The 14,962-nt window shown below is 33.5% G+C and overlaps 1 protein-coding gene across 26 annotated transcripts in view; it reads right to left on the bottom strand.

Annotated features, from left to right (window-relative positions):
- Window positions 1-14,962, bottom strand: part of Picalm (phosphatidylinositol binding clathrin assembly protein) — a 186,906-nt gene that overhangs the window by 38,802 nt on the left and 133,142 nt on the right. For all 26 annotated transcript variants that reach the window (XM_087212108.1, XM_013066857.3, XM_087212105.1 and 23 more), the window contains 4 exons: window positions 9,450-9,543; window positions 6,912-7,023; window positions 5,620-5,726; window positions 3,453-3,494 (listed from right to left, as the gene is read on the bottom strand). In XM_087212108.1, the coding sequence (XP_087068234.1) occupies window positions 3,453-3,494; window positions 5,620-5,726; window positions 6,912-7,023; window positions 9,450-9,543 (355 nt within the window). The remainder of the gene's footprint in view (window positions 1-3,452; window positions 3,495-5,619; window positions 5,727-6,911; window positions 7,024-9,449; window positions 9,544-14,962) is intronic.

The following is a 14,962-nucleotide window of genomic DNA, read 5'->3' on the forward strand; positions in this document are numbered from 1 at the left end:
TGACTAAAGTAACACTGGTGTGCTTCAGACCTCAAGAAGCGAAGTCAGTCTGCCTGTCTGCCTGCCTCTCTCTCACCTTCTCCTGCTCTCCTTTCACCTGCTCCTTTTTCTTCCCAACACAGGCCATAGAAATTTCTCATTGCCAAGACCAGTTATAGAAAAAAAAAAATACTCTGATCTTCCTATTTTCTGTCTTGCAGATGGCCACAAAATAATCCTCTGACCTACCTTTTCTAATAGTAGATCATAAGAAGCCACCTCCCTCTACTCCAATTTCAGAAGGGGTCTTGCCCCATACCCAGGAGGGAGAAAAGCTAGAGAGGGTATTAAAATTCTGAACAAACAGGCTTAACTCCAGTCCATCTATTAGCATTAGATTATACCCATTTTGCCCAATCACATTTCTATATGATGTTCCATGCTTTAACCATAGGTACACAACGAAGTCTCCATAAAAACCCAAAAGGACAAAGTTCAGAGAGCTTCTGGACAGCTGCACAACATAAAAGTTCCTGCAGAGACTCGTGACCAGAGAGGAAATGGAAGCTCCGCACTACTTCCCATATGCTTCAGAGTATATATTTCTTCATCTGTATCCTCTACAATATTCTTTATAATATACCAGTAAATGTGTTTCCCCCAGGTTTTCTGAGGTACTTTAGCAAATTAATCAAATGCGAAGAAGAGATTGTGAGAACCCTAATTTATAGCTGGTCAATCAGAAGCAGAGGTAAAAACAACCTGGGGTTTGTGCTTAGTATGGGAGTGTGGGAGGGGACTTCTGGGGACTGAGCCCTCAACTTGTGGTATCTGACACTATCTCTAGAAAGTAACTGAACTGAATTCAGGTATACTCAACTGGCATCTGCTTGGCAGCATTGCTTGCTTGGTGTATGAAGGAAAATCTCACAATATGGTGTCTCAAATGATCTATGCTGTGAAAGTACAGTTGGATAAACTGAGTTTATCTTTATACTATATGCCTATGACTATATTAATACACTGATTCCACTTATATTAAGTTCAAGAACGAATAAAATTCTGCTATAAGTTGGCATCCCTTACCTGAAGTACTTAGGACCAGACTTGATTTCTAATTTTTGAGTATTCACGTATGCATACTGAGATAGTTTGAGAATGATACCTCAAATCTAAACATGAATTCATTTTCATATATACCTGATATACACAGCCAGAAATAATTTTATAATGTATTTTTAGTGCACCTGAATTTTGACTATGATTTCTTATGTGAGGTCAGATGTAGAATTTTCCATTTGTAGCGTCATGCTGGCACTCAAAAGCTTTAGTTATGGAGCATTTGGGTATCAGATTTTCAGATTAGGAAGGCTCAACTAGAATTACAAATCAAAGCAGTAATTGTACATGTAAGGGTGGGCACAAGGACTGGGGTGATGGAATCAATTCATGTCTTATTTGAGACAGTTTCTAGCTTACAGGAATTAGGAGCAAAACAGGTAACACCTAGCTAATTTCTCTAACAATTATAGTGTTAACAATTTCTCTCATTAGTATTTTCTCTAAATGGTATATACCAAGACCTTATTACAACAGATCTAGTAGAAAACCATTTAAAATCAAATTCCAGATGGTAAGATTGATTTTTTTATGATGAACTGAACATGTGTACTTCCTCCAGTCTCAGCAAAGTGTCTTCTCATCATTTCAGTGTGATGACCATGAGGATATTCATGATCATGACTAACATTCAAAAAGCTCTTCTTAACACACAGGCACTGTGTAAACTACCTTGTTTCCAGTCAATCTATGAAGAAAACACAACTAGTACATCCATTTTATAGATAAACAATCTGATGCATTAAAAACCAAGTAATTTTTTCAAGAGTATGTACCTGACACAGCAGAAGCCAAGATATGATCTAAGGCATATGTGACCTTAAAGCACAGATAATTTAACTAAGGTACTAAGCTACTCTACAACTGTGGTTATTCAAAATGTACTTACTTTTATTTCTGAAGGGTTTAAGATGTGGCTTATAAATATTAAACCTTCAAGTTATGGTAAGCAATGGCAAACCATTTCTAAAATCTCTTCTAAATATGTATGGCTCGTCTTTAAAATGTAAATCTGCAGTACAGAGTGAAGGAAATGTGTTTTTGCACATCCCAGAAAAAGCCATTTATTAAAAATCGAAATAATCTCAAATTTCTCCTATTTTGCAGTCTTATCATCTTCCCTAACTTTTAGATAGGTTTTAGTTTTACTTTTGAAAAATTTCTGAATCACCAAAAGAATGCTTGGCATGTTCTCTTTGCTCAGAGATCACCAATAAAGGATGTAGGGAAGGAGATTGGCTAACTCAATGCTATACTCAAGTACATATGAAGAAAGCATCTACCGTCTGTATAATGCCTGAATCTGATGATTTTAAAAACAAAATACAGAAAAAGCTTGCAGGACAAAGAGGGTGAGTAACAGGATAATCTAAAGATGTCAAATCATTTTGTAATACTGCATAACAAGAAAGTGTTTAAAAGATGTCCTGGAAAGGTTTAAAACAAGGTAAGACATGTTATGGAAGGAGTTGACGCGAGTTTTATGACAGGGATAGTTTATGTAAGGTACCTTTTTAATACTCAGTAAACAAAATAAGTCAGAAGAAGCCAGATATAAAAAAAACAAGATTAAAGTTTCTTTCCTGAAATTTTTTGAAGATGATGACGATGACGACAAAAGTAAATAGTAACTAAAATTTATTGAATGCTCTAAATTACTTTTAGGTATGAAATCATTTAATTACCAAACTGCCATATGAAGTATATACTGCACTGTCCTCATTTTAAAGATGATGAAAGTAAAGCCTAGAGTATATTTCATCATAAAGTCACAGGGCCAACTAAGTGTAGCCTTTTCGATAGTCTTATCCAAACCCTGCTCTCATAATCTTTGATTATGTTTTGAGGTTTATCTCTATTTCATGCTTTGATGTGAGTCAAAGAGCTAAAGCTGAAGGTTTAAAACAGAAAAAATAAATCTTGCATAAAATAATTCTCTACCATTAATACAGTAAAATATTTGTAAAATACATTTCAGTTCTCTATTTTTTTCTTTTATACTTCTTTTGATGATAGAAGAGATTAAAAGCAGTAAAGAAAGGAACAGTATAGTGTTGCGTAGAGTGAGAAGATAATTTTACGTGGTCATAATGTTAGAATAAACTTCAGGAGTATGTCAATCATTAAAAAGTATACTGATCGGGGCCAGGGATTTTGCTCAGGGGTTCCGGCACCTGCCTCTCAAGTGCAAGGTCCTGAGTTTGATCCCCAGTACCAAAAAAAAAAAAAAGTATACTGATCTGACAGTAGGGGCTAAAGAAAAAAATAAAAAGAAAAGAGCAGTACGGGCTATACATTACTCAGTACTGTAGTATGGAAAGTACAGTGAATTGATATTTTAACAATATATTTACCTGTGAAAGGTCTGGTATGTCACCTCTATCAATTCCAACTTGCTGTAACAACAAGCATATTTAACAGATGAAATTACAATAGCTATTTTATAAACGAAATTTAGAAAAACGCTATATTGTAGACAGAACTTTTTAAAAATCAGAAAAATATTTACTCTGCAATGAATGATGTCAATATTTCAAACAGCTTAGGTATTATTTAATGGCTCTAAAAATCACAATAGAAGAACTAGTTAGAAATTCAACAAATCTGTTACGTTATAATCCCCATCTCTTCTAAACACTTAAACTACTTTGCCACAATCTAAAAAAGTCATTTCTTTCATGATTTATACAGTAAAAACATTATAGCAAGAAAGAAAGGCTAAACACAAGTTCCTTGGGGCATAAAAAGAAAGTAAGAAACAAACTTGATGACATCAACTTTTTCCTCCATAAAACATGCTTTCTTTGACAGTCACTTAGGTAACTTTTTAACATACTCGTTAGGCAGCGCAGATCTTTTTGCTGTTGTTTTGTTTTCCTTTCTTCAATTTTTTTTTTTTTTGCAGTACAAGAGATTGAGCCTAGGGCCTCAAGAATACTAGGCAAGAGCTCTACCACTGAGCGATATCCCTAGCCCTTCATGTTTTATTTTTTTTTTTTACGATGTGACAAGGGGCTGGCTAAGTTACCCAGGCTGGCCTTGAACTTGTGATGGTCCTGTTGTGGTCTCCTGAGTAGCTGAGATTAAGATCTATGACACCATGCCCAGACAGCTGGTTAGGTTTTATACGAATATCAAGTGCTATCTAACCAGGATATAACTGTCTTTATAAAAAAAATTCCAACACACTTTCATAATGTTTGAGAACTAGGCAATTTCTAGCAGTGCAAGTAATTCTTTCTACCTGTTATAGGATCCAAATTAGAAAACTACATTCCCTCCTGCAGCTATGTGCTTATTTTTTCATGTGTGGTACTAGGGATTAAACCTAAGACCTCGTGCACGCTAGGCCAAGCACCCTACCACTGAGCTATATCCCTAGCTTTCCTTTTTTTGGTAAGGGGCACTCAGTGTCTCACAAAGTTGCCCAGCTCCTGCCTCAGCTTCCCCACTGGCTGGGACTACAGGTATGTACCAACCATATCCAGCCATCACTGAAAAATCTTTAAATTCAAAATTTCAGTAGGTAACGTCAAACAGCTGATGAACAAGACTACTTTCTTCAAAGATCTCATCATCTTGTTCTATCCTATTCTATCACCATTAGAATAAAATATTACTTCAGTAATAGAGCCTAGCATGCCAACCTGGTTCCAGAGCCATGACTCTGATGTAATCAATCAAATTATGTCAGGGAGACATCTCTGGACAGTGATAGGCAGAGGGTGGAAAAGGGGAAAGCAAAAACTTTAAATTGCCTATGTGCTCTAATAAGATAATGTCTACAAGTATTACTATGGCTTCCTCTAGACAGTGGCGCTTTCCTTGCCCATCAGGGGCACTGAGCTACATGCCCACCCCTTTTTATTTGGAGACAGAATCTTGCTAAGTTGCCCAAGCTGGCTCTGAAGTCACAATCCTCCGGCCTTAGCCTAGAGAATAGCTGGGTATATGCCCCCATGACTGGCTTTGCAAGTGCCTTTTGTGACAATTTCAGAAAATTATTTTAAAAATAGATTTGCAAAATTAGATTATCCTATAACCTACTTTTCATGATTTACATAATCAATAATGAACACATATATAAAATTCATTTCTGTTCAGAAATAAATACATTTGAACTATATGGCTCAAGTTGTGGGTCTCAATTTGAGGCAAAGGAAACGGATCTTGCACTGATGCTGAATATTATCTCATTGTTAACAAAATAAGATACATAGCTAATTCCAGACATACTAACCACTGCTACCAGTGCACCATCTATCTTACAGAGAAGTAAATAATTTAGAAAATTACTTTTTAATATGCCATAATGAATTAAATATACAGTACATATTTTATTCATTTATCACATGTATATACTACAGAATTCAACAAAGCATATTAATATGACTAAATATACACGTTACTATACTGAAGATATTCCTTTCATTTGGATAATAAGTGATTTCTTTGAAAATCCAGGCACATAGACAAAACAAAAAAATATGTAGGGTGCATAGTCCCTGAAAGATACTTTACCTCTGCAACTTTGAGAAACTCTGAGATTCTTGTCATCCTAGTCAAGAACTTCTTATAGATGTCAAGACCTTCTTTGCACTGGTTCTTTTTCATATCAAAATATTTTTCTGCCAAAAGTATAAAAATACTTTTATTCACATCAAAATGTAATACTAATAATAGGAAACATATCAGGCAGTATCTTCAAAATGATTGTACAGGTTTCTCAGAAAACATAACCCTATAACACAAACACCAGTATTAAATCAGTTTAGATATTTAATGCAAATTAGAAGACAGGTGGTATTAAAGATACAAAAATTATCTGACTTTGTTCCTATTACTAGTTTGCTCAATACTACTCTGTTTCATAAATATTTGCATGTAAAACATATCACACCTTACTCTACTTAAGATACTACCTACTATTTCCAAATACTTTTATTAATAGTATAATTATTAACATATTAAAATGCCCGTTTTACTATGTTTATATGCCACTTGGAAAGTCCATTTAAATTTTTTATGAAATAGCAGTAATGCTTCTAATTTATACAAATCATAGATTGGAAGACTATGCTCTTCAAAACTGTACAGAAAATAAACTTTTATTTTTTCATTTGTGAAAAATAAGTCCAATTTCCTTATTCTTATGGATCAAAGCACCTTTGAATAAATTTGTTATCCTAGTCTACAGAAAATAGATATAAAAATATTTTTCTAAAGGGGGGAATGGGGAGAGAACCAGCATATTGGAATAAAAGTACTTCACATCTGACACTTGATACTTTGGCACCCTTTGAAATTACTTTTCTACTCCACCCAAATGCCACTGAAATAAATGAGCATTTCTAGGTAAAATTTTACCCATACTGAACATAAGAAAATACCAACAATTCCTAAAATGCCTCAAAAGTAAAAGGCACCCATAAAAACAAATGCCTGATACATTTAAAATTATTTCTGATTTTAAAATTAAACTTAGGGTCTAGGGATACAGCTCAGTGGTAGTGCTCGTGCTTATCATTTGAGGGCCCCTGGGTCAGAAAGACATTGAGAAATATTTCAAAAATAATAAAATGGCTGGAAAAAATAGTTATATTTAAAATTCTAAAGTTCATCTAGCTAAAAATCAAATGGTAAAAACATTAAATAATTTGCACATATATAAAATTTTCCAAATAATTATTAAATGAACGAACACAAGTCAATAAATTTTAGGTAGTTTTTAAGTTCACAACTCAGTTAATATTATTTACCCACATGACAAGATAAAAAAAAATAAAATGTTATGAGGCTAGACCAGTATTTACCCAACAGATTAATAATTCCTTCATTGTATGCTGCAAATAGTCTAATGGCATCTTTGAACAGGAGCATGAAGGCAGCATTTATTACCCCATTTGTAAGTTCATTGCTATTAACCTGGAGAAAAAAATGGAAAATTAAATTAGCTAATTGACTAAATGACAATAAAAAAAGACTTCCTTCACATTAAAATACAGTACATTCAAATATTTAAGCATACTAGAGAAAAATATACTTATTTTGTCTAACATACACTATATATGTTTCTAAATATATGAATTTTCTGATTTCTTGGAGTTGAAAGCCAAATACTGCTAAAAATCTTAAGAGTTCAGATTCATTTAAAAGCCATGAGCAAACATTTTAATTTTTGAAAATTAAATTTAGTTCAGAAATACATTATAAGGGGAAAAGTAATGTCTTCTTACTCTTGAAATTACTGAACTATATCTAATTCACTACAACACTAAATAATTCTAATAGTGTAATAAAGCCCACATCTAGCCAGAAATTCATTTTAACTCATGAAAGATTTACTGAATTATTTTTACATCAGTACTTTTTAAACATAAGCACAAATCTGGCAAACAACAAACTGGAACTGCAGAATATCTTATAGATTTCATTTCCATTTCTTAAGGAGAATCCAAATAACAAAGTAAATATAAGATAATTTATGAAACAAAAAAATATGGCTAACAGGTGAAAAGAAGTTCACTGTAAGGTACATTAAAACTAATAATCAAGTTATATTATGAAAGTATTCTTGGACTTCAGATTAATCATATAAAAATAACAAATATTACTCAATGCTGATAAGAAAAACAGGCATCTACTGACAAGTGCCTGGCTCAATATTTCTGGAGTCAAGCTGGCAACATTTATTTAAAAATAAAATGTTTAAATTCTTTGAACCAATAAATTATTTTTCTACATATTAACCCTATAGAAATATGTTTACAGCTAGGCATAATAGTACACGCCTGTAATCTCAGCACTCAGTAGGCTGAGGCAGAAGGATCATCACAAGTTTGAGGCCAGCCTGGGCTCCAAGGTGAATTCAAGGTTAGCCTAAACTACATAGCGAGATCCTGTCTCAATTTAAAAATTAAAAAAAAAGAAGTTTACAAATGAGTAGATACAACACAGAGTAGTTAGTGCAGCACTGTTCAGAATCCAAAATCTAAGAACACTAATACCAACCAATAGAAGGATCAGGTAAATTGTTATATACAAAGTATAATACAAATATTGGAAAGGATAATTTTATATAGATATCCAACAATCTAGTAAGTAAAAAAAAATTTATGATTGAACCCCGGAGTCTCTATACAAATGGTGGCAAACCTACAGCACGTGTTGCAACGGGCTGTTTGTTATCATTGAAAGCTCTGAAAGGTTTGCCATCACTGCTCGATAGAAACCAAACTAATGCTCTGTAATTATATATCAGTCTCCTATGTCTTCCAGAACAGGAATCAAAGTTGTTTTTTGTTTTGGAGGAGATAAAAGGACAAACGGTAAATATTTTAGATTTTGTGTGCCATGTGATCTGTTTCAGCTATTCAACTCTACTGTTATGACACAAAAGCAATCACAGCACATAAGTCAATGAACTTGCACATGTTCTAGTAACACTATGGTAAACACTGAAATTTGAGTGTCATATAATTTTCACATGTTTCAAAACAGTCTTAAAATTTTTTCAGCCATGTGTGGAAAAACCACATCTTACCTAGCAAGCCACATAAAAACAAACAGGCAGTGAGTTACAGTTCGATTACCTTGTTCTAGACTACAAAACACTCACATGTTTCATTTAATTAACATTTACAGAACACATAGTATGTGCCAGACATCCCTGAGCAATGGGGATAGAGCAGAGAACAAGGCTCACGTGCTTTCTACTTGAAGATACTTAAAGACTAATAATGTAAGTTTAAAAAAAATCAATTTCATCACGAAATTGTCATAGTCCCATTTACTACCTTGCACTTAAGAAATGTCTGAGGGGAGAGAAGGGGAAAGGAGAGGAGAGGAGGGGAAGAGAAGAGAGGGAGGAAAAGATATTACAGTTCCAACTACTACTTGAAACACAGTACAAACATGACAATGCTGGTAAATAATGGTCATTATAACAAATATTCCAGAGAACACAATGCCCTTGGGTAATACGTAACAAACTATTACAAATGGTGGCCATTCACACAGAAAATTCTTAGACATTTTTAAATCTCAAAGTCATTTTAAATCTCAAGAAAGCACATTTTCAAATTGATTCCCTTCATCAATTTTCTTTACAGCTTATATATCCTAAAATTCTAAAACCAGAAAAGAAACACCTAAGAAATTAAGAGTAAATCTAAAACATAAGGATGAACGATAATGACTTAGGACCACATTTACAAAAAATCTTTAGTCAAACAGGATGGATATGATAGTGTGAAAAAGTCAAGTCTATGAATAGTTGAGAATAAAAATTAATCAGTTTATAATGATCTAATTTAAAAAAATCTTAAATCACTAAATTATAACCAACTTACATTAAAATCCAGAAGTGCATCCATTTGATTTTGAATAATTGGTACAGTTTTTAAGAGTTTTTCTGTGTTCATTGTTCTCATAACACCATCAGCCCTGTTATTAAAAATAAAAGAAACAAGTGAATTTGCTATTAAGTCTACATTTTAAATCCCTACCTGGTTCTCTACTTAAACAGAGAACAAAGTTGCTATGAAATGGCACATATTTTCAAGTTAGTTTTGAACCTGGAACCTCAAATTAGGATCATATACAAAAAAGCAAAAAACAAAACCAGACTTCTTATACGTTCAATTAAAACCAAAACAGAAGAAAACATACAGCATGAGATAAAAGAATAAAAGTTTAGATTATGCTAGCCAGATCAATAGTGTACTTTTCACGAGGAAACTATGATCCTCACAACCATTCATATGTAAAGGATAGGTTTTCTAGGTTTTTTTTTTTAATAATAAGAAAATTATATGCCTCAAGTTACTTAACAGCTAAACACTGTGGTGTCAGGAATGTAACTTAAGTGTTGGAACACTGCTTCATTTAAAGTATTTTATTCGTGATTAAAAAGCAATGACTTGTAATACAAAAAAATTATAACCATTTTATTATGAAATAAAGGGCAAATTTTCAAAGTTACTCTAATCTACTTGTTAAACAAGTGACTAAGAGCACTGTTTAATAAAAGTCTGGCTGAGCGTGGTAGCGCACACCTGTGATCCCCATCCTGTGAGAGGCTGAGACAGGAAAATTCCAAGTTCAAGCCCAGCCTGAACAATTTAGCAACGTAGTGAAACTGTCTCAAAAAAAAAAAAAAAAGAAAAAAGAAAAAAAGGCCTGGGGATTTAGCTCAGTATGAAGGCCCTGGTTCAATCTCCAGTACTCTTCCTCTTCACACAGACATACACACATACACACACACAAAAATCTTTCCAAACAAATTTCTAAAGATAGAAACTAATTAGTAACAGCATCATTATGTAAATGTAGGTATACTGAAATCCAAAATAATGCTTTTTCTAAACTGTCAGTTAATAGGCATTTTAAAAAAAAACACCAAAAACAAAAAAAATGTAGGCTTTGCCTATTTTGCAAATGACCCATACTTATAAACAACTGCAATACCCTGTGCTACCCAATCAAGTACAACCCCCAGCTGCCAGGAAAACAACAAAGCTAGGAAAAGACAGTACTGGTGCTCTGTAGGACACAACAGGGTTTAATAATCACTGAATGGCTCAACCAGCTTTAGCCTAACTGGCCTAATAACGTGTTAACCTATCAACTGTTTAGAATTGTTTCAAGTACTAAACTACACTGGTATTAGCTGCTGAAATTTAGGATAAGAATACCAACCACTCTGTTTTTATAAATATCATATTTTCATGTTATCAGTCACTACTGATACCTTTTTTAACCCGCCCCCCTTTTTATTGCTGAAGTCATTTTTTCATCTTCTGGTCTATTACAGAAAACTTGAACATTGGCTCAATTGCTCTTTGTTAACATCTACCTGAACTAATCTTGATGTCAAAGTCCCTTAATAGCATCCCTTACTCCAGTGATGGTGAACCTTTTAGAACTTTCAATGCTAACAAACAGTCCACCTTGGCATGCCACCACTGCTAAAACTCCTAACCTTACTGCCCCCAGACACATTATCCCAATCTCAGCTTCTCAACAAAAGAAAGAAAATTTAGATACTTTAATCCACAGTTAACAATAACCTTTTAATGTTTCAGTGGCTTTGACCAAGAATCCCCTAAGAAAAACTATTTTTTTCTTAATCAAACCAAAACCTAAGGGCTGGGAATTTAGCTCAGTGGTGCCACGTCTGCCTGGCAAGTACAAGATCCTGAGTTCAATTCCTGGTACTGGAAAAAAACAAAGCCCAAAACCTAAATGTATCAGTTCTACCGCTACCTATATATCGATCCTTTCTCATTTTTAATTTCTTCAACTAGCTTAGAATTCTACAGATTATTGTTGTAAACGCTCCCTTGCAAATACTCTTAGTTTTCTTCTCTTCTCTTCCCTTGCAGTAATCTGGCAAAGTTGCAATTCTGGCTGAGCAGACACTTAAACTTTTCCATGCCTGTACACTTGAGTCCTAGGAAAAGAAAACTGGGCAAAATGGCAAAACTACAGTCATCATCAAAAACCTCAAATAGGTAATCGACATTGCTCACAATCCTCCTGCCTTCTCTGGTAAACTCTCAAACCTCCTGCTCCTACTTCTACATCCCTGCTTGCCCACACAAACTCTCTGGTTCTGACTTCCAAAAACTTCATTTGGAAACAGATAACAACAACAAAAATAAGATTGCCTGGTCTTCTTGAAACACAAACCCAAACTACATGTAAGGTGACTTTACATTCTTTTTTTTCAGTTCTTTCCAAGATGAGACCTGCTCCTACCACTCCAGTTAAACTTCTCTAGCTTAGGTCATATAAAATTCCACATTGCCTCTTCAATGGGTACTTTCTAACCTCATAACTAGGCTTCACAGAATCACTGGAAAGTTTCCTTTACTCTTTTCTTTTCCCCCAGTACATAATGGGGCTCAAACCCAGTGTGATTAGCTAGATGATTAAAGCTATACCTCTAGCCTTTTTTATTTTGACAAGGTCTTGCTAAATTGCCCAGGCTGGCCTCAAATTTGCAATCATCCTGCTTCAGCCTCCTGAGTAGCTGAGATTACAGTGATTGGGATCACAGGCATCTGCCACCCTGTCACCAGTTCATTCTTGAAATACCATTATCTACTACATACATACACACACACACCTTTGCCACCCATCATTTGTTTCAGTTTCATTTACTACCATCCTCTCTACCAATCCCTTAACAACAGTACATGTTGGAGTACCTCCAAAGTATTTCTAGACTCCCTCCCTCTCATAGTATACTACTTTCTCTCCAGGCTGTCAGTCCAAGGCAAAATTACCAGAATGCCACTGACGTATTCCCAGACCAGAACTCTTAAATTTCAAGTTAGTATGTCAAATAGCTTATTTTATATTTCAATCTGTTTAAATCACAGGCATCTTAAAACTAGTATTTCTAAATTAAATCCTTAATTTTTTATCACATCCTACAGTGCTCCCCAAAAATCTTCCCAGTAGAAGATGCCATCCTCACAGTGTCTTATCCCAGAAAGAGGACATTTTTTATTTCTTCCTATCTCACTAGTCTCTACATCACTCCTTTCTAGGAAACCTTCCACAAGCAAGAAAGATTCTCAGTTACCATAACATATACTCATGTCAGACTTCAAAGGAACTGAAATATTTTACAAACTCAAATACTTGGATCTGACTGAAACCAAAAGCATGACAATTCATATTCCATGTACAATACAAGTTATATGATTTCATAAACAGACTGTAATTAAAATCAGATACTTGTCCAAATATAAGACAGCAGTGGATTACGAGTTTGCTTTCCTTATTTACAGATTATATCGTTCTTTTGCTTAAACAACAATGTCTTCATTTTGGACTTCAACTTACAAGACAAGATACTTTAATATGAGTTAATATTACAAAAAAATGGAATGTTACACAAAACTACTAAAAGAATAAATGTATTTTTCATAGAAAATTCCTAATTACTGTTTATAAAAGGTAAATCAGATTATTGACTAGGCTACAGCTATAAATACCTTTTTACTATACTTTCATCTTAATAAAAATGTGTTACTAGTTGTACATTTTATATTGGTTAATTAGTGATATTTAGTCTCTCCTTTCTCTTTTTTTACCACGCCATTCTTTGTTAAAACAAATAGCATGTTAAATGAAATAGCAGTATATGTAATGCTGCTTAGTACATTATACTCAGTAGGCTGAGGATTTAGCTCAGTGGTTCCACCACCTGCCTCACAAGCGCAAGGTCCTGAGTTCCATCTGTGGTACCAAAAAAAAAAAATACAAAAAAACCAAAAAACACATTATACTCAATAAATGAGCTTTTTGTGTATTAAGAAAATAAGCTGTCAGAGTTACAAGATTTTCCCCTATTTTTTAATGTTGTTAAAAGTTTTAAAATCTTGGGGGCTCAAAATTATCCTTTTTTTGTTTTTTGCCTTTTGTCTTTCAAACAAGCACAGAGCTCCCCCCCCACCATCAATTACTTCTCCTGTTTTCATCAAATACATTTCTAGAATCAATATTTATACTTAAATGATTAGTTCATTTTTATTAAACAGTGAAAAGCCAATGTGTTTTTAAAATAGACATATAGAATGTTCAAAAACTGAACTGAATTACCTAGATAATTGTTAATGACTTTTCACTCATGTCCTTCCTTTTTTCTATAAAGCTTTTCTGGAAAATTCTTAAACATTCTTTAGGAATTCATTCAAATATTTCTTTGAGAGAGCCTTGTTTCTATTTTTAGATTAGATGACATTACATATACTGCTATTTCATTTAATTTTCCTAATAGGTAAGTACCGTTAATTGCATCACCACTTTTACAGATGGAATGACTCAGAATTTAGGTCACAGCTTCCCCATCATACCACAATGTACTAGTACTATAGAAAAGGGTTATACATATGCCAAGAAATTGATCCTGTAACCTTTCAGCCTCAAAGAATCAGTATTCTATATAAATAGTACCAGCGTATGTGTCACTATGTAAAAAAAAAAATTCAAAAGCTGATGTTCTTAATGTTCTTAGGAAATGTGTACTGAAGTATATTAGCGGTATAAACAATAAGAGGGTATGAAATATGTAACCCAATCTACATAAATCAGAAAAACGTGCACGTACACACATACACATATCATTATATAAATATTGGAAAAATGTTAAAAATTAGTGATTCTAAATAAAGAACAGAGAAGTTCTCTGAATATTTTTCCAACATTTTCAGCAGTAAAATTATTTCAAAATAAAGTCATATATTTTAAGTCAACAAGCTAGTTGAAGTTTGAATGGAGTGAAGCTAGTTTTCAAACCCAGATTTATCTATCTGTAGAGCCATTATTCAATATAATGGAAAAGAATAGAAATATTCAATAGAGAAATGGGCAAGGGACACCAAAATGCAATTAACAAAGAATGGTGTGGTAAAAAAAGAGAAAGTGGAGACTCAATATCACTAATTAACCAATATAAAATGTACAACTAGTAACACATTTTTATTGAGATGAAAGTATAGTAAAGAGGTATTTATAGCTGTAGCCTAGTCAATAATTTGACTTACCTTTTATAAACAGTAATTAGGAATTTTCTATGAAAATGTTTAATACATATCCTATGATCTGCTCATTCTAAGAATTTATTCTACAGGAAAATTACTTAAGAATTCAACTATATGTGAAAGAATGGTCAATCTATTGCTTTTACAGGACTAAAACAATAGGACTAAATCAAATGTACATCTAGAACATAATTCTACAGCCATTCCTAAAAGTGAGATAAATCTGTGTACAGACATTAAAAACAACTAAAAAACCACTGTGGGTATGCGTTTGTGTGAGAGAAGCAACCTTTAAAGAATATGACCTA

The sequence above is a fragment of the Heterocephalus glaber genome, unplaced genomic scaffold (assembly GCF_053883595.1).
Source record: "Heterocephalus glaber isolate CG9 unplaced genomic scaffold, H.glaber_assembly_v1.0 deba00001429, whole genome shotgun sequence".
In the NCBI taxonomy this organism is placed as follows: Eukaryota; Metazoa; Chordata; class Mammalia; order Rodentia; family Bathyergidae; genus Heterocephalus; species Heterocephalus glaber.